An 18,201-nucleotide genomic window follows, 5' to 3' on the forward strand; every position below is an offset into this window, starting at 1 on the left:
GCAATGTTCAAGGTCACAAGACCCTCTTTGACATCAATAACTGCTCCAACAGTGGCTAGGAATGGCCTTCCAAGAATGATTGGATCTTCAGGTTCCTTGTCCATCTCCAACACCACAAAATCAGTGTGAACCCTTGCCTTCCCTATCTTGACTGGGACATTCTCCAACCTTCCAACTATCTCCTTGTTTGACCCATCAGCTAAACATATATGAAGGTTGGTGGACTTGAAATCAGTTCTCCCAAGCTTTTGTGCTATGGAGTATGGCATCACACTTGTTGAAGCTCCCAAATCACAAAGGCATTGGTTGTAGTGAAGATAGCTAAGTGTGCAAGGCAGATAGAATGGACCTGGATCCTTAAGCTTGATTGGAATGATAACTCCTCCAAGGTCCTCAAGATCCTTCTCATCTTGAGCTTCAGCCTTCTTCTTTGACAAATCAAGCAAAAAATCTTTGTAGAGAGGATATGGATCATACTGTTCCAAGGCAGGTCCTCTCTCTTCTTCTTGGTAAGCAATGGTGATCTCTTGTATGGCCAACACTTCCTCAACCACAGCTTCTTCCTTTAAAACCCTCTCTTCTTCTTGTTGCTTAGCCATCATCTCCTTTCTCTCAATGATTTCCCTAAGCTCCTTAATCTTTTGTGCTTTGAAACGTCCTGGGAATGGAAGAGGTGGCTTGTAAGCAGGAGGAATGTACTTAGCAGGCTTGACAGCTTCTGAGTCTGCAACTCGATCGACCACTCGAGCATGCACTCGGTCGAGTGGCTGTTCGAGTACTTGGTCGAGTGCAATAACGGACTCCAGTTGCTTTGCACAAACGTCACTTGGGGCTTCAGTAACTAATGAATTCCCCCAAACTTGGACTTCACTGTCCTCAGTGACTTCCTCATCAGAGATATGAATGGCTTTTGCAGTGAACTCCCTTGGATTTTGAACAGCTTTTCCAGGGAGTTGGTTGGGTTTAGGAGCTGAAGTAGAGGCAATGTTACTCTCCATATACTTCATTCTGGAGTTGAGACCTTCAAACTTCATGTTCAGATCATTGTACTGTGATGTGAGCCTTTGATTCAACTCAGCAAACTGCTTGGCTTCCTCAATCTTGCCTTGTGTTTGCCCAATCAACAACTGTTGCATCATTGCTCTTAAGTCTTGTTCCTGGCCTTGGTTAGTCTGAAACCCTGGTGGGGGACACAATTGGGGCTGGAACACTTGGTGTTGCTGCTTGGGGATGTAGTTTTGTTGCTGTTGAGGTTGAGGAGGTGGATAGACCTGGTCTTGAGGGTTGGCCACATTGGTGCTCCTATAAGAGAGATTGTTGTTCTTGAAACCTCCTTGGTTGTAGCCTTTGAATCCTCCCTGGTTCTGCATGTAGCACAACTCAGCAAATTCAGGCTCCCCCTCTTGAACTGGAGCTTCCTCTTCACCAATGAAGTGAATGGACTTGGATTGGCTGAGGAGGATCTTGTCAAGCTTCTCATTGACCATCTTCAAATCCTTCTTATACTTGTCCTCTTGATCAGTTGAGGAGCTCCTTATGGTCCTATCATAGTCCTCATTATAATTGCCATCAGATTGAGCAAGATTCTCAACTAATTCCCATCCTTCTTCCACATTCTTGTTGAGGAAGTTGCCATTAGAGGCTGTGTCAAGAAGCATTCTTATCTTGGGAAGCACTCCTCTATACAAGGTGCTTAGAAGTGACTCATTGCTGAAGCCATGGTGAGGACACTGAGTTTGGAATCCTTTAAACCTCTCCCAAGCTTCACAAAAGCTCTCATTATTCCTTTGAGCAAACCCAGAAATCTCATTCCTCAGCCTAGCAGTCCTTGCATTGGAGAAGAACTTGGCCAGAAAAGCTTTCTTGCATGCATCCCATGTGGTGATAGCTCCAGTAGGTAGAGTCTTCTCCCAAAGGTGAGCTTTGTCTCCAAGAGAAAATGGGAAGAGCCTTAATTTGAATCCATCTTCACTCACTCCATTGATCTTTGTGAGTCCACATATTCTGTCAAACTCATCAAGGTGATCTAGTGGATCCTCCATTGGCAACCCATGAAACTTGTTTGCTTGTATCATTGAGATCAATCCACTCTTGATCTCAAAGTTATTGTTTGCTACTGAAGGTGGCACAATTCCAGCCCTTTGGTTGTGGGTATTGGGTGCATCTCCTGCACCAATGTGCCTTGGTCTTTGCTCATGGATAGCTTGTTGCTCCATGATGTCTTGACCTTGTTGTTGTTGAACTACTCTTCCTTGCTTATGTCTCAAACCCTTTTGTAGCCTGTGGATGTTGTCAATAGGCTGTTGAAGACTATCTTTGCCTTTTGACCTTGTGTGCATCAACAAACTCTACTACAGACTCGAACAGGTACACGGTCGAGCGCAGGCTCGAGTGGGTGGTCGAGTCGACTGGGAAGTAATGGCTAATTTGGTCCGGCTTCTGGCTCGATCAAGTGCTCGATCACAGCTCGGTCGAGTGGTGGTCGAGTAGGTGGTCGAGTGGGTACCTGAAACACAAAACAGCCAAGCAAAGGAAGATTCGAGTTCAGTAACTTCACAAGTGTTTAAAACGAACTTAATCTTAGACTAATAATGATCCTAAATGTCACAAAACACACTCAAATGGGCAACGGCGCCAAATTGAAACTGACTTTCTTTGTGGTGTGGTGAAAGAAAGATGTATGGAATGATGATGTATGGAATGAATAGAAGTCAGGGTGTTTCAATTCCCCTTATGCAGTTGCAGTATAAGAGGTGTCAATCCTATCTGAGTGATTGTGAACAATTAAGATGTGCATATGAGTCTAAGTCAAGCCAATTGTAAAGATTGTTTGTCACTAACAATCCTAAAATGAGATATGAAATGCAGAAAGTAAAAACAACTAGAACAAGATACTAAATGCAAACAGAACAGACAAATTAAAGCTATAATGAAACTAGAACAGAGATAGACACTATGCTAATGAACTAATGCAAGACAAGTAATGAACAGGAAACTACGTGAATGCAATGGAAATGAAACAGGAATGAAACAAGACAATCACAAATCAAAAACACAAGTTCTGGGGATGAACTCGAGCAGCACTCGACCGAGTGTAGGTCGAGTACGTGGTCGAGCTAGACTTAAACGTGAAAACAGAGCAACACAAGAAAAACAGAGCAATGCTGAAACTAATCAAACAACAAGCAAGCAATGATATTTAGACTAAGATTTCAATAAACAAAGAAGGCCTTGAGGAGGGATTCATGGGCTGAGCTAATCATTGTGGTTATCTAACTTGGTCAACAAATCTCAAGCAAACATTGAGCTGATCTCTAGACATACTATTCTAAGACATGTTTAATCCACTCTCATGGCAAGAAACAATCAAACCTATGCATTTCTAGACTTGTTCTCACAAAGAAAAGAATCTACACAAGCAGGCATTAAGCAATACATCTCAAACCAAACAAGACTTCTAATCTCTTAGCAAGCCTAATGGTAAGCTCTAGATCTAGCCTTATCTATGCTCCTTAGACATTGGTGTGATGCTAAGATGCTTGAAATCAAACCCTACCTTCTCAGATATAGGATCAGCATTAAGATCATCTAGCCTAGAAGAGATCTACAACAATCAAGCTTGACCAAATCAAACAAACCACAAGATCAACCCAGCCTAACCCATCCTCAAGGTCCTAAACAAACTACTCACAAGAACACATGGTGAAATATGTCAAAAACCCAGAAAATAATGAAACTTGCATCATTAGAAAGATGAAACAGAGATCTACAATATTGATGAAGGAATAAAACTCGAAATCTTAATACTTTGAAAGTTATGAAACAAACAAAATATAAGAATCTAGTCTTTCTCTCTCAAACAAGTACAAAATCTAAAAAAAAAAAAAAGTGCAAAAGGAATAAAATCTAAAAAAGGTAAAAACTAGGTTTTAGACTCTCTAAAAAGCTGGACTCTTTGGTGGCTGCAGGTACAAGGGCCTTATATAGGAGGTGAGGTGGAAGCCCTAAAAATACAAAAAGTCAAAGTAGTCAACGGCTCGGTCAACTCGACCAGTGCTCGGTCGAGTGGCTGGTCGAGCTGGCTTCTCTCGTGCATTCTCCACTCGGTCGAGTCCTTCTCAGCACACGGTCGAGTGGTGGTCGAGTGGTGCGGTCGAGTTGGACTCCGGACCTTGATTCTACAGCCTTAACTCTCTTGTTTTCTCCTCAGGATTGCTTCACTTCTCCTCAGCATTGCTTCCATGCTCCTTAAGCTCCAAAATCACCTGTTTATGCATGAAAAGATGCAAATGCAATGCAACTATACTCTAACGCATGATTAGTCCTAAAGCTACACAATAATGGTCTAAATGGATAGCAAAAGATGCAAAAGTTGTGAATAAACTAAGGGAAAACAAGGTAAAATATATGAACATCAGACAGACAAGGTCGAAGGCGGAGAAGGAGAACCTGGATGTACATGCTCTCTTACGCTTGTTCCTCTTCGCTGAGCACCTGACCTTTGCCCATCAATGGCTCCTCTGTTGATGATTGCAATGTCAGTCGCGTTGTTGGCCACAACCACCTACCAATCCGACAAAGTCTCCACCGAATAATAATCCTCGATCCTGGATGTACATGCCCATCGAGAATCACAGCGTCCTCCATCACATCGAGAATGACGCTAGATCGGAGATGGAGCTTGGCGGTCATATAAGTGTCGGAAGGTAAAACAACGCGGCAGATGGAAGAAGACCGTATTCTCTCTCAATTTCAGGTTATGATTCATCTCGACTTCAGATTCGATCGGGTTCGTCGGATTCATGATTGGGTTCAGCGGATTCATATTTCTTTGGTTCTTTTTCGCCGTATTCTCTCTCGGTGGAGGAACATCGAGTTTACGTTCTCACAATTTTAACAACTTATTTCTTTTTTAATCCCCTTAATTTTATTATTAATGTTATACAAGTTTGTGCTAATTTTGTCACAATTAATGATGTGTGATAAGTTTGGAAGAAAAACTTAAATTAGTGATATTATTGAGAATTTCCCATAACGAAATACATTTTAGAGAGTGACCTTTGTGTTAGTATTTTCAAAGAATGTCATTAATTTAAATAATAAATTAGGAAATTCATTAAGGATAAATATGGAATAAAGAAATGCTTATATATATATATATGTATCCAACCATCTCTTATAATTAATTCTTTACATATATCCAAACATAGTCATATATTTTATCATTAATCAAAAAATTAAATTATCCATAGAATGTTTCATTATTATTATTTTTATTTTTTTGACAACAAAAGATCAGCTCAAACGAGCCAATACGATGCAAAATTGTTTACAAATAAAACATGCTGCGGAGATAGACGCGCTCTGCGTGCTAAGGAATCCGCACAAACATTTGCAGTACGAGACACAAAAGATAAAGAGAAAGAAGAAAACTCTTCCCTTTCAATCCTTATGTCGTCAAGATATGTTGAAAAAGTCGGCCATTCTTGAGGAGAAGACACCATCTTCACCAAATCCGAGTAGTCGGTAAAAAACACCACCTCCCGGTAATCATGCCCGATCATGTACCGCATAGCCCAGATGAAAGCTTCTACTTCTGCATGTAATGGAGACAAACTATGCCGGAAATTGGTGGCTCCCATGATTGGAGATCCTTGAGAACTATCCACAAAACACCGATAACCTGAAAAAACCTGCGGAAGAGTAACCGAATTCCCCCTAATCCGAGAAGGTATAGCGAAAGAAGGTATATGTACCTCCTCACCCTCAGCTTCCGCTTGAGCTTGCTGCCATGTCATTGCCTCCTGTTCCGCAATCCGAACAACCTCATCGGGCGGTTCTACCTGTTTCATTAATTAATAGTATAAATATTTAGAAGATTTTGTTGAGATTTAAAATGATAATGTTTCTCATCTTCGTTTGTATTTTTTTAATTTTTTTGAGTCAACATATATAGAAAGTTAACAGAAAACTAATATGTACTTCTGCATATGATATTATTTGAAGTTTTAAGAATGAACTTGTATTACTCAATCAATGAATGAAAATGTGTGTGTTCGATCTTACGTTGCATGGAATCAGAAGCGAATGCGTGGAAGCGGATACGTTTGGAAACGCGGAAACAAATTTTATGAAAAATATTGGAATCAGGTATCTTTTGGAAGCGTATAAATATATATATATATATATATATATATATATGGTTAATAATGATGATATATTGTTTAAAATATATAATATTATGTATTTAAATTACTATATACAAGATTAGAATCAAAATTATAATAAAAAAAAGATCTTACGACTAAAAAAAATAACTTTAAAGGTTATGCTAACTTTAAAAATTTAAGTTAGTATGAGAATTAGGTGTTCAAAAATTATTGTATTTTTGATATAAAAAAGAAAACACAAAACAAGAAACGTAAAAAGAAAAAAAAAACTAAATTGGTAAAAAAAAACAAATGGGCCTCGCTCGAGCCCAAGAAGAAATAAAAGACATTAAAAAATCTGAAGGCACGTGGAGGAAGAGTTAATCATCTTTTTCCTTTGGATTTGGTTTATGACACAACCCCAACGACGAAGAAACCAATTACGATTCCGATTTATAATCAATCACGCTTCCATCAAAGAATCGAACGATTCTAAAACGTTTCCCATCGCCTTTTCTAGGAATCGCGCTTCCCTTGCGATTCCCAGCGATTCTGACCGTTTCCGCTTCTGATTCCGATTCCGGAGCGAGAATCAGAGCTTCACCGGTAATTCCGTGCAACGTAGTTTTTAACAACCAATTTTTTCTGAATTAGGGAATTAAAATTTCTCTTATCAACTGTGCAATTTTGTCGATTTGGTCTTTGTCTTAGCATATTTGTTCTGAGATGCAACATTGAATCCAAAACAAATATATAGAGATTAGAATTGGGCCATGCATATTTGTCGATTTAGTCTTTGTCTGTAGCATATTTACTGTATATCAGAATTGGGCCATGCATTAAGTTGGGAAAGCATGAGTTGAAGGGCTTTTTGGTACTAAAGGTTTGTAACTGGCTGACTAGTAACTTCTTTGATATATTAAGGGTGCAAATGGTTGTATGGTTGAAGAGATTGAACAGGTTGAAATAAATTATTCAATCAATTTTCACCATTTGCATTCAAAAGGTTGAAGAGCTTGGAAAAAAGTATTCAGTCCGCCCGTTGAACTGAAAAAATTGAAAAAATAAACTAATCCTATAGCAAAAATGTTCAACCTGTTCAACCACTATTTTGGAGATGAATGAGTTGAATACTATTCAACCCAATTTTGTTCAAACCATTTTTTCAATATCAGGCAACCATTTGCAGCCTATGTTTGATGTATTATTATTATTCCTTTCAAATAGACAAAAAGTCTAACCTACTATTTAAATTTAAATTAATAAATAAATTTTATATTACTTAAAATAAGTAGCTAAGATATATATTTCATAATGTTGTATCATGGTCTCGTATGTTATCTTTTTAATTATCTTTTTAAGTTTAATTTTGTACATAAGTATCTTTTCTGGTTCCTAGTTTTTTTTTCATATATACTTACTAGGTAACAACCCGCAATATGTGCGGGATAAATCGATTTAAAGAAAATTATTATAAGTAAAATTATTTACATATTTATGTTTTTTATATATTGGGTTAAACATAATATGTAACTAAAGTTTTTTATTTATTTATTCAAAACTGCATCTTTTCGTGTAAAAGGTACATTTGACCCATGAAATTTTTGAATTGGTAAGATGTTTTATGGTAGAGAAAATACTTATAAAATGTTATTATTTATTGCAACATGTCTTTTGTGTGGTTTAAAAATCAAACTCATATCTTCTTATGTTTTATTTTGTAATCATAACAATTTTGCATGTTTCTTCTTATGTAACATAACAACATATACTATATTACTTGGTAGTTTAATTATTTAATTTTATTATATGTTAGTAACAATCGGATTCTAAACTAAAAATTTTGAAGATAATCTAATTTATTGATTCAATTTTTCTTTATCAGGCTATTTAAATATTTTGAGTTAGTCGGTTTGTTAATATTTTCTATAAATGACCGGTTATTACCACAAAAAAATTTTTGAAAAAACTAATGAAAGTCCAAAATCAACATATTCGTGTAATAATACATTTCACCCGTGAAATATGTGAGTGTTGTAAAGAAAATATTAACAAAATGTTACAATTTATGGCAATAAATATTTTGTGTGCTTTCAAAATCAAATTTATATTTATGGTTTATCGAGTAACTATAACAATTTTGCATAATGTAATAGCTACTCATTTCAAAAATATTATATTTTTTTGGGTACTAAGTTTATTTATAACGATAAGAGTTATTTTATCATTCCTTTTTAATAGCACATAGAAGAATATACAAGTAGAACATATATTCCTATTAGGTTATCAATATTTCTATTTTTTAACTAATAATGACACTAAATGTTGAAATTAATTAGTTTACATACTTTATATATATATATATATATAAATAATCACACATCATAATATCCTCTAATTTGTTGTCATTTTTATATTTATTTATGAATATATAAAAATATATATTTATTGGGAATCAATTTTCTTTTAATGAGTTGGAGATAATTCAAGGATAATATACTTCTTTCTATAATCAATTATAATAACTATTAAAGGCTTGTTATTTAAATTATTATGGTTATAATACTAACATAAAAATTATATTTTGTTTTTATATGATTATGTTAATAAGTTATATGTTTAATAAGTTATATCTTTTTTTTATTAACTTTATATTAATTGATATTTTTATAGCCTTTTTAGAATATTTTACATATAATGATTCTAAGAAATCAATATAACTTTGACTTGTATATTTATAAGTAAATTTTAGTGAAATTTTGCTCTAAAATAGTATGGAATTATTTAACTAGTATTTGATATTTAAATTTGTGTGAAAATGATGACATATTTAACTATTATTCAGTTAATTGGTTTTATTAAAATATAATGGCATTTTTATGTAATTAAGTAGTAAATTTAAGGGTATTTTGCTAAACTTGCACAAAGCTTTCTCGCGGCGACACATCAACTTTTTCAAGAATGTGGTTCTCTATTAATATATAGGGAATTAATCTTATAGAGAAATCTTAGTCACTGTGTGCAAATTATTACCGTACTCTTTAAACATGTTATCCTGTAGTGGAGAAGTTCAATGTTCCTATATGAAAAACAGAAGAATATTTTAAATTATGAATAAAGAGTTCAAAGCTTTTTCAGATCTGCGGTGAAGAAACATACTCCAAATATAAAGACTAATCCATCATATTCCCCTATTATGTCATATATGTTATGCATGAAATGGAAAAGAATATAGAGACCAGCTAACTAGCTAAGTGCTATGAACCTTTTTTCTAGTCCAAATCAGTAGCAGTAACATAACAGACAACTAACTTAGCAAACACGATACCAAAAACATGAAATGTGGATATCAAACATGCACGTCATTTCCTTATGCCCTTCACGTGTATATATATACAGATTTGCTTACATACTCACCTTATTAATAAAACTTCCAAAGATTTGTGAAGCCACGATATATACCCTCTTCCTCGACGACCCCTTTACTTATAAAATTTTTGATAACTTGGTTAGATTCTTCTAATATTTATCTTTGGAACATGGAGGGTTCTTCAAATGGATTGAGAAAAGGTACATGGACTGCTGACGAAGATAGTCTCTTGAGGCAATGTATTGATAAGTATGGAGAAGGCAAATGGCATCATGTTCCTTTAAGAGCTGGTATATATGTAATATATAACATTTATCTATAGTGATTTCCTACTTTATTCTTATCTGTCTCCAATTACTTAACAGGTTGAAAAAATAATATATCTGTTAACAAGTGTGTGCACTTTAATTCTTCTGATAATATATCTAGATATCACATAATGAAAAATATTTTTTGTTGGCAAGATAAATGGTGAACTTAATCACTTAACAAAATGTATTTAAAACTGGAGAAGTTGTTGGTAAACCCTCTCGTTTGTTTGTTTTTTAGTAAATTAGCTAAAAGGTTAAGTATATGTGCATGTATCCATATGTGTGTAAAGGCCGTATGGTTTATGTCGATCCTGTGGCTGTTCATAGATGCTTCGTGATAACTGATAAAATAAAGGTTCCATAGGGTTAAACCGATGCGGGAAGGGTTGTAGACTAAGATGGTTGAACTACTTGAAGCCAAGTATTAAAAGAGGAAAATTTAACTCAGACGAAGTTGATCTTCTCATTCGCCTTCATAGGCTTCTAGGAAACAGGTTTAAATCGTTCAGACACAAATTCATAGTATTTACATGATCTAAATGATCCAGTACTAAGTCATTTTACAAACTGTTCAAATGCATGATTAGGTGGTCACTCATCGCCGGTAGGTTGCCTGGTCGAACAGCTAATAATGTCAAGAATTACTGGAACACTAATTTCTCGTGTTGTAAGAGCAAAACGAGAAAGAGAGAAAATACTTCTTCAGCTACTCCTCCGATCCAAAGAATCAATGTTATAAAGCCTCTACCTCAATCCTACAACGACTGCAGCCGGCTCTACTGGCAGCCAGAAGTTGGCTTTGGCAAAGCAAGCAACAAAGATGGTAGTATCACATGTAACAAAGATAACCAGAAAAATGAGTCTGTGAACAGTCTTAAGGTTTGTAAGATTTGCAGTAAAGAAAAACTCTCCAAAAGTGTGTAAAATGAAAGAAAAAAAGAAAGAGAAAATAAGCTATTTTCTCTATACTGTTTTATGTCTTGTGCATGAATTTGCTCTCTCTGTTATAATTATGGAATCTCTCTCTCTCTCTCTCTCTCTCTCTCTCTCTCTCTCTCTCTCTCTCTCTTGTAAGCCATCATCAGCCACCAATCATTAATCTTCCTATCTCCTAATTTTGCTAGGAGACTTGCTGGTCGGTAGATTCCACGAAACCTTTTCTCTAACAGTGACCATAAAATGTTACTGAGCAAATAAAGCACGACAGGTAAATCATGAAAATGTGGATATCAAACATGCACGTCACTTCCCTATCTCTTCAAAAATCCATTGTGGATATCATAGCTCTTCTCTAGCTATGTGTATATATAATTTTGCTCGGACACTCACATTCTCTACAACTTTTGCATGGATTTTTGAAGCCACAATATAAACCCTTCCTCCTCGATATATACTTCTAATATATTTTTGTTTTTCCATGGAGGCTGTGTCCAATGGGTTGAGAAAAGGTGCATGGACTGGTGAAGAAGATAATCTCTTGAGGCAGTGTATTGATAAGTATGGAGAAGGCAAATGGCACCAAGTTCCTTTAAGAGCTGGTATGTTACACACACACATATATATATATATATATATAATCACTCCGAATATTCTATTTCTCTATCTAACATGAATTCGGCAAATTAATTAATAACCTATTGCACAAATCACTATTTTCCTTTTTGCTTTAAAAAACAATTCATTGTTTAATATTGGACCTAAACGAAGATTTAAGTTTAAAATTGAAGACCAAAAGCTATATTGCCAGCCTCATCTGGTAAAAAAACAATACAATATTTACATTGCTGCGCATAGATAGATTCTTCATGATATTATACTGCACAATTTTTGTTTCGCAGGGCTAAATCGATGCAGGAAGAGTTGTAGACTAAGATGGTTGAACTATTTGAAGCCAAGTATCAAGAGAGGAAAACTTAGTTCTGATGAAGTTGATCTTCTTATTCGCCTCCATAGGCTTTTAGGAAATAGGTGGATACTGTTTACTCTAGTTTTTATTTCAGAACACACAAGTTCAACACTAATAACTCATATGTATGTTATTTTACTATGCTTAGATGGTCCCTGATTGCGGGTCGATTGCCTGGTCGTACCGCAAGTGACGTAAAGAATTACTGGAACACCCATTTGAGTAATAATCATGAACCCTGTAAGCCCAAAATGAAAAAGAAAATCATTACTTCCCCTCCTACCACATCAGCCCAAAAGATCGAAGTTTTAAAGCCTCGACCTCGATCCTTCTCCTCAAAGAGCGGCTTTAGCTATCTCAATTGCTTTCCAAAAGTTGATGTTATTCCTCCATGCTCTGGACTCAAGAACAATAATGTTTGTGGAAGTAGTATCACATGTGGCAAAGAAGAGAAGAATTATGAGTCTGTCTATAATCTATTGGATGGAAAAAATATATGGTTGGAGAGTTTATTAGAAGAGAGCCAAGAGGTAGATGCACTGGGTCCAGAAGCTACGACAACAGAAACTGGGGCCACTTTGGCGTTTGACGTTGAACAACTTTGGAATTTGTTCGATGAAGAAACTGTGGAACTTGATTAGTGTTTCTTTCCGGCTGTTCGCATTTGTTTTCCTGGTGTGTATATTGAATGTTTTTTTGTAGTATCTATGTATTTTTATGTTTGTATTTTTCAAAAATAAAAAGTTATATTCTGGAATTAGAAGAATATTTTTATAAGGGCAATTGTCATAAATACCACTAAAATAAATTTTTATTTCAAAAATACCACGATTTAGTTTTTTTCCCAAAAATACCACTAAAATATATTTTTTTTCCATAATTAAACTAAAGTTCTAATACTGAAAACTAATTAATAAATTCTAAATACTAAACCCTACCCTTAAAAACTATACCCTAAAACTAAATGTGTCAACCCAAACCTAAAAAAAAAATTACATCCTTAAAAATCAATTTTTTGTGTTTGTGGTAATTTAGGGATAAAAAACTTTTGTGGTATTTTTGGAAACAAAAAATTTTTAGTGGAATTTAAAGAAATTTATCCTTTTTAATGTGTTATACTGTAGAAATATAAATATAATTTACATTGTTTGTTACACTTACACTATAACTCAACATGACTTAAAGCATAAATTAATATGTCACAAGTAGAAGAAAATTTAAGGAAAAATGGCTTTTTAAGGAGATATCCAAAACGTCGTCGTTTTAGTAGTAGAAATGAAGATAAAATCATTGCTTCCAACAAGGCTTAAACCTAGTAACTTGTTGAACAATAATGAACAAAGACTTCATACATGGTATTTGGTCTTCTTCTCCCTTTTCTATTTCCATGGCTGATATAATTTTCTCACTTTGATTTACAGATCCCGAAATGAATAAACCTAGATTAAAATGAAGATGGAAGCGGAGGGTGGAAAGGAATTAGGGCTTCTAAATCCATATTTTCAAGCTTGTGTTTTTTTTTTTACAAATTTGGTTTCATATTTGGGATGAAAATAATTCCCAAAATCACTGGATGATTTCTTTTCTAAATAGTATTTGAATGTTTCAAATCCTTATTAGTTTCCAGAGAAAATTCAATTACAATACATTGGCTAATATATTTAATGTCATTGTATGATATTGAGTAATTCAAATACCCAAAATATATCTCAGCGAGCGGAATTGCAACACACACGTTGGCCTAAATGTATCAGTTTGGCCATGGAAAGAGAGGAGGAGAAGAAGATCGAAGAAGAAGAAGAGAGACGTAGGTGATATATTTGTTTTTTGTTCGCTAAATTTCAATAATTTGATGTGGTTAAGTACTCTACTAAAACGATTAAAACCATTTAAACACATAATCATAAATCCGGATATGAAATTTAAATATTTTAAAAGTCTATGTATGTTTCAGTACAGTCAATATAGTTTGATGTATGAATCGAATATATTGTAATTGTCCACGTCTGAAAAAAAACTGTTTTCCGAAAGTTTAAACCCAAGAAAATATCACATGATTAATGTGAGTTTCATTTGCATTAGCCTGTAACGCATGTCCTCTGTTTTTTTGCATCTTAGTTTGGTTTTGAACAATACTTGGGTTTTGCATCTTAGTTTGGTTTTTATGTGTTATATGCTTAGGGTTTTGACTATAAGCTCGCGCAGTGTAAAAAACTCTTGCTCTGTCCATAGTCAACTATAAATTGAGTGTCTTCCAAAACGACTAAAGTAGGTTAAGAAAATTTGAATATGTAAGAGTAGTTTCTTGACATTTAAACCCTTCTGATACTTTGTCTACAAATTCTCAATTTATATAATCAAGCTCTTAAGCTAAAACCTCCCTTTAAATCTGATTTAATACTTTTAATACTACTCCTCTTTTAATACCAACTAACCAAGAATAACACCTCCTCTTTGAATCTTGCGGGGGTTATTGGTTTGAGATTTGAATAGAGTTTTAAAGATGTTAAATGTTATGTAGAATATGTTATTATTAGATCAAAATTTTGTTAAACTCTGTTAAAGTTTAGTGTTATTAGTTTGTGATTTGTAAAAAGTCATTTAAAATCTTAACAAATTTGAGTTATTGGATTCAGACTTTTATAAAGTCATTAAGTTTTTTGTTATTTAATTAAAACAAACGAATCTAGGATTGTTAATGAGTTCAATTATTATGTTATTGGTTCATGATTTTAGACACTTTTTTTACAAAATAAATTCATAGAAAATATCATAAAAATATAGGGATAGTTTGGAAAACTTTATAATATTTTTGAAAAACTAATCAACAAAACTCTCTAGCAATCTTTAACAATTTTTCACTCTTTTAATAATTTGGTTGAACTCTTCAAAAATTTTCATAAATCTCAAACCAATAATTGAAACCTTCTTAAATGTTATAAAGAGCTAAGTAAATGTTACGGGAAAATTGTTTTCAAAGCAGGTTAGGGCTAACAAACGTTACAGATTAAACGACCGGTTATGAAATATTGTGTAAAGTATATATGTTTCAAAACTCTATGAAACTTACGATTCAAAATCTTTTTTATGATTTTATATAAGAACTAAGAAATTAGCGCAAATCAATAATTTTGAACTCACAAACAATTTATATAAGATCTATATACGGAAATTTAATTTGTAAATAATAATCTTTCTTGGGTTAAGCTATAAATGCATGGGATACCAACAAAAAAAAAAATTGAGTGACTTTGACATATTTGTAATTTTGACTTTTTGGTTCATGGCTCCTCTTAAATGAACCTCTTGTCGTTATTATAAGTTTTGGAGTTTGGACCATCGATTTTTGTCAATGTCATGTATTAATTTTGACAGGGCAAACTTGTTCTAATCGTACATGTTAAAATTGACTTATTTATTAGTTTTTTTTTTTTGTTAATATGTGCGTAATACGTGAATATTATTAACAACTCATGGGTCGTTTTGCCACTACGGTCCAACTGGAGAACCGACAATTTACTTGATTGCCCTATAATGAAAGCAGTGGCGGAACGAGAGAAAAATTTTAGAGGGATCCAAATTTCTTTTTTTTTTTTTAAATAGAAATTTAGTCTCAAATGAGGTTAAATCAAAATGCAAAATTTGTAAATGGTTTATAACTAAAAATATCCCATACTCCCTTAATTACTACATGTGCGCCTGAATGAAAGGTTACACATTTACACATTTTTGTAAATGGATCCCACCAAATTCCAACATGTTCAATGTCCTAAACTCAGCACTATTTGGATTTATACAAACTAAGAAGTGACTGAAATATTTATTATATTACCTTATCTTTCACTAAATGAATGAGGTAAAAGAAGTTTAATTTGTTCATAACATGTTATTGTTCTTTTGTACATGTCTTTTACCATCAAAGTTAGAGTGTAGGGTTTATTTTTATTAGAGTGTTATGCTAAATTAGTCCACACAACAAACTAATATACTAAACGTATTCGTTGCCATACTTGTTTTTGGAAAGACATGATCATTTTATTTCCTTAAAAGGGACATGATCATTTTGAGAATACAAGTTAAATCACTTATGAGAAGGAAAGCTTATGTTTACAAATTACAAGAAAATTAAGAAACAAAAAAGCGAAGCAGACCAAGAGGTTTATTTCGTTAAACTAAGAGGTTTACTTAATTACTTCCTCAAACTAACTATACACTGAATTATAGATACATTGATAAATGACAGTTGAATTATTTTCGTTCATTGTTAGGTTTAGGTAGGGCATGTTGAAAGCAAACAATCGTATATGCGTGGTCCACAGTAAGATATTTTAAACGCCCAGACTAGTTTTTGTTGAAAACAATTAATATACGAAAAAGACTTCGATCTAGATGTAAAAGATAAATATATTATTCATGAGCATCATCAAGTCGATTGTTTTTATTGAAATTATACAAAATGACTGTAGTTGTATTCTCACAAAATTTTAATTTTTGATTTAAAGTACTTTTAACTGTATTTTTTTTTTGTGTGTAAAACAATAGATTATATTTACTCTATATCTTTGATATAACCAGATAATTTATAAACCAATTAAAACCTTTAATAGCAGGCTACCTGAGGTCCTGAAGCACAATTGCTTCTTTGGGAGAAGATGCCACAGTCAAATTGTAAAACTTAACTGCCAGTCAGATAGCACACTAACCTACCAACAATATTGCATGTATAATTGTGTAACTAAAGCTACCATTCAAGTTTAGGAGTTTGAACTAACCTACCAGTCGTAAGGATAAAGGTAAAAGACAAACACACTAGAGATATTTTTCATATACACATTTTGTTTCCTCACTAATGAGTGGTTAGAATGACAACTGTACCTTCATTTAGTCAATTTTATCAAACATAATCATAACTTGTTGAGAATATGATTTAGAATTAGTCGAGCAAACCTTCCAACTCAACCAAAAAGTTGAAACTTATTCAAAATCCTTTTTTTGTGAAATAATTTTGAGTCAAAGAAAAGTATGCTACCACAAGAAAATGGACTTTTGGAAAATTTTCTTGATATCATATCAGAGTCGTAATTCATCTTATATTTCCATATTGTTTGGTTACAAAAAAAATATCTGAAACAGTCAATAAGAGTAAATTCGATTTCTATAATGTAAAATAAATCCAAAGTGTGAGTATTGGAAGACAAATTGGAGACTTTATATGAAAATGACTTGACACCTTTACCAGTTTCTTTGAATAATGAACATGCACGTTCCTTCCCTTTTCAGCTTTGTCAATATACGAAAAAACAAACTTTCAGTATCTATTTGTCAATTGTCATCAACTGTGCGATTCTTATCATCAACTCTCGTTGATTCTACCTTTTTATTTATATTTATTTAAAAATTTATTTACAAAGTTAATTTTTTAAAAGTTTAAAAAAATAGTATTACTTCAGATTTTGTTTTTTTAATATTTTACATACTATTTCAACTAAAAAAAATACAACAGAATCAATATGAAAAAATAATTATAATATATTAAACAACACCTTCTACTGTGTATTGAAGATATTCTATCTCTAAATTTTTTTCAAACAAAGAAAACAACAATTTAATTCTAAAACCTATGAGCTTTGATTCTTAACATAAGAAAAATTTTGATTCACATTTATTTTAATATTATAATTAATATAGATAAACTTAATAAAAATTTAAAATATTACGAATAAGTAAAATTAAAAAGTTTTAAAATACTATATAATACAGTTATATAGTAGATGAGTTATAAAGAGGATATGTTGGAATTAATAAAATATCATTAAATTTATGCTAACACGGGTTAAATCCTCATTTAATTATTTACCGACACTATTAATATTCGAATATTTGACATATAAAAAATTCAGTTGATTGTTAAAATAATTAAATCATTAGGAAAATGTGACTTAATCATAGCATATAAATAACTTACTAAATAGAATTTCAAACACTTAACAAAACAAACTAAATATAACAAACAAATGGTCATGAAGTATATTGTGGGTTAAAAAATAATATAAACATTTAGTCGCACAAACGGTCGGGAAATTTAATTATTGCTCTATTTACAAAAATATCCAATATTTAATAAACAAATACAATATAAAATATAAACAATATTTAAATTCCACGCATTCGTTGTATTGCGGGTTAAAGTCTAGTAATTAATGAAACTAAAAGGTGCGACAGCACAAGGCTTTTTATTCTTAAAAGCACATACAACTCACTTATTAAACGATAGTAAAACGTTTTTTTTAGTGTAAAAGGCTAAACAAAATTGTATGCCCATTTGTGAAAAATGGTGGTGCTTGAGAGTTTATAAATTTGGTTTTCTTTCCTTTATTAAATTGTACGAAGAGCTACTAAATTGATTTATTTGGTTACATATATAATTAGAGATGCGAGGACTGAAGAAGAATGTCTCTTGTATGA

General features: G+C 33.0%; 2 protein-coding genes across 2 annotated transcripts; both read left to right on the forward strand.

Moving 5' to 3' along the window:
* LOC104753609 (transcription factor MYB114-like) lies at positions 9,598-10,754 on the forward strand. The gene is made up of 3 exons (XM_010475837.2): positions 9,598-9,809; positions 10,195-10,324; positions 10,418-10,754. Exons 1-3 carry the CDS (start codon positions 9,689-9,691, stop codon positions 10,752-10,754), a joined length of 588 nt encoding a protein of 195 aa, XP_010474139.1. The 5' UTR covers positions 9,598-9,688.
* On the forward strand, positions 11,065-12,468 carry LOC104750419 (transcription factor MYB114-like). Its single transcript, XM_010472211.2, has 3 exons — positions 11,065-11,368; positions 11,669-11,798; positions 11,885-12,468. Exons 1-3 carry the CDS (start codon positions 11,248-11,250, stop codon positions 12,375-12,377), a joined length of 744 nt encoding a protein of 247 aa, XP_010470513.1. The 5' UTR covers positions 11,065-11,247; the 3' UTR covers positions 12,378-12,468.

The sequence above is a fragment of the Camelina sativa genome, chromosome 16 (assembly GCF_000633955.1).
Source record: "Camelina sativa cultivar DH55 chromosome 16, Cs, whole genome shotgun sequence".
NCBI lineage: Eukaryota > Viridiplantae > Streptophyta > Magnoliopsida > Brassicales > Brassicaceae > Camelina > Camelina sativa.

Coding starts and splice junctions, on each gene's coding strand:
- LOC104753609 (XM_010475837.2), top strand. CDS start 9,689: ATGGAGGGTTCTTCAAATGGATTGAGAAAAGGTACATGGACTGCTGAC. Junction 9,810..10,194: donor TCATGTTCCTTTAAGAGCTG/GTATATATGTAA, acceptor AAGGTTCCATAG/GGTTAAACCGATGCGGGAAG. Junction 10,325..10,417: donor CATAGGCTTCTAGGAAACAG/GTTTAAATCGTT, acceptor ATGCATGATTAG/GTGGTCACTCATCGCCGGTA.
- LOC104750419 (XM_010472211.2), top strand. CDS start 11,248: ATGGAGGCTGTGTCCAATGGGTTGAGAAAAGGTGCATGGACTGGTGAA. Junction 11,369..11,668: donor CCAAGTTCCTTTAAGAGCTG/GTATGTTACACA, acceptor TTTGTTTCGCAG/GGCTAAATCGATGCAGGAAG. Junction 11,799..11,884: donor CATAGGCTTTTAGGAAATAG/GTGGATACTGTT, acceptor TACTATGCTTAG/ATGGTCCCTGATTGCGGGTC.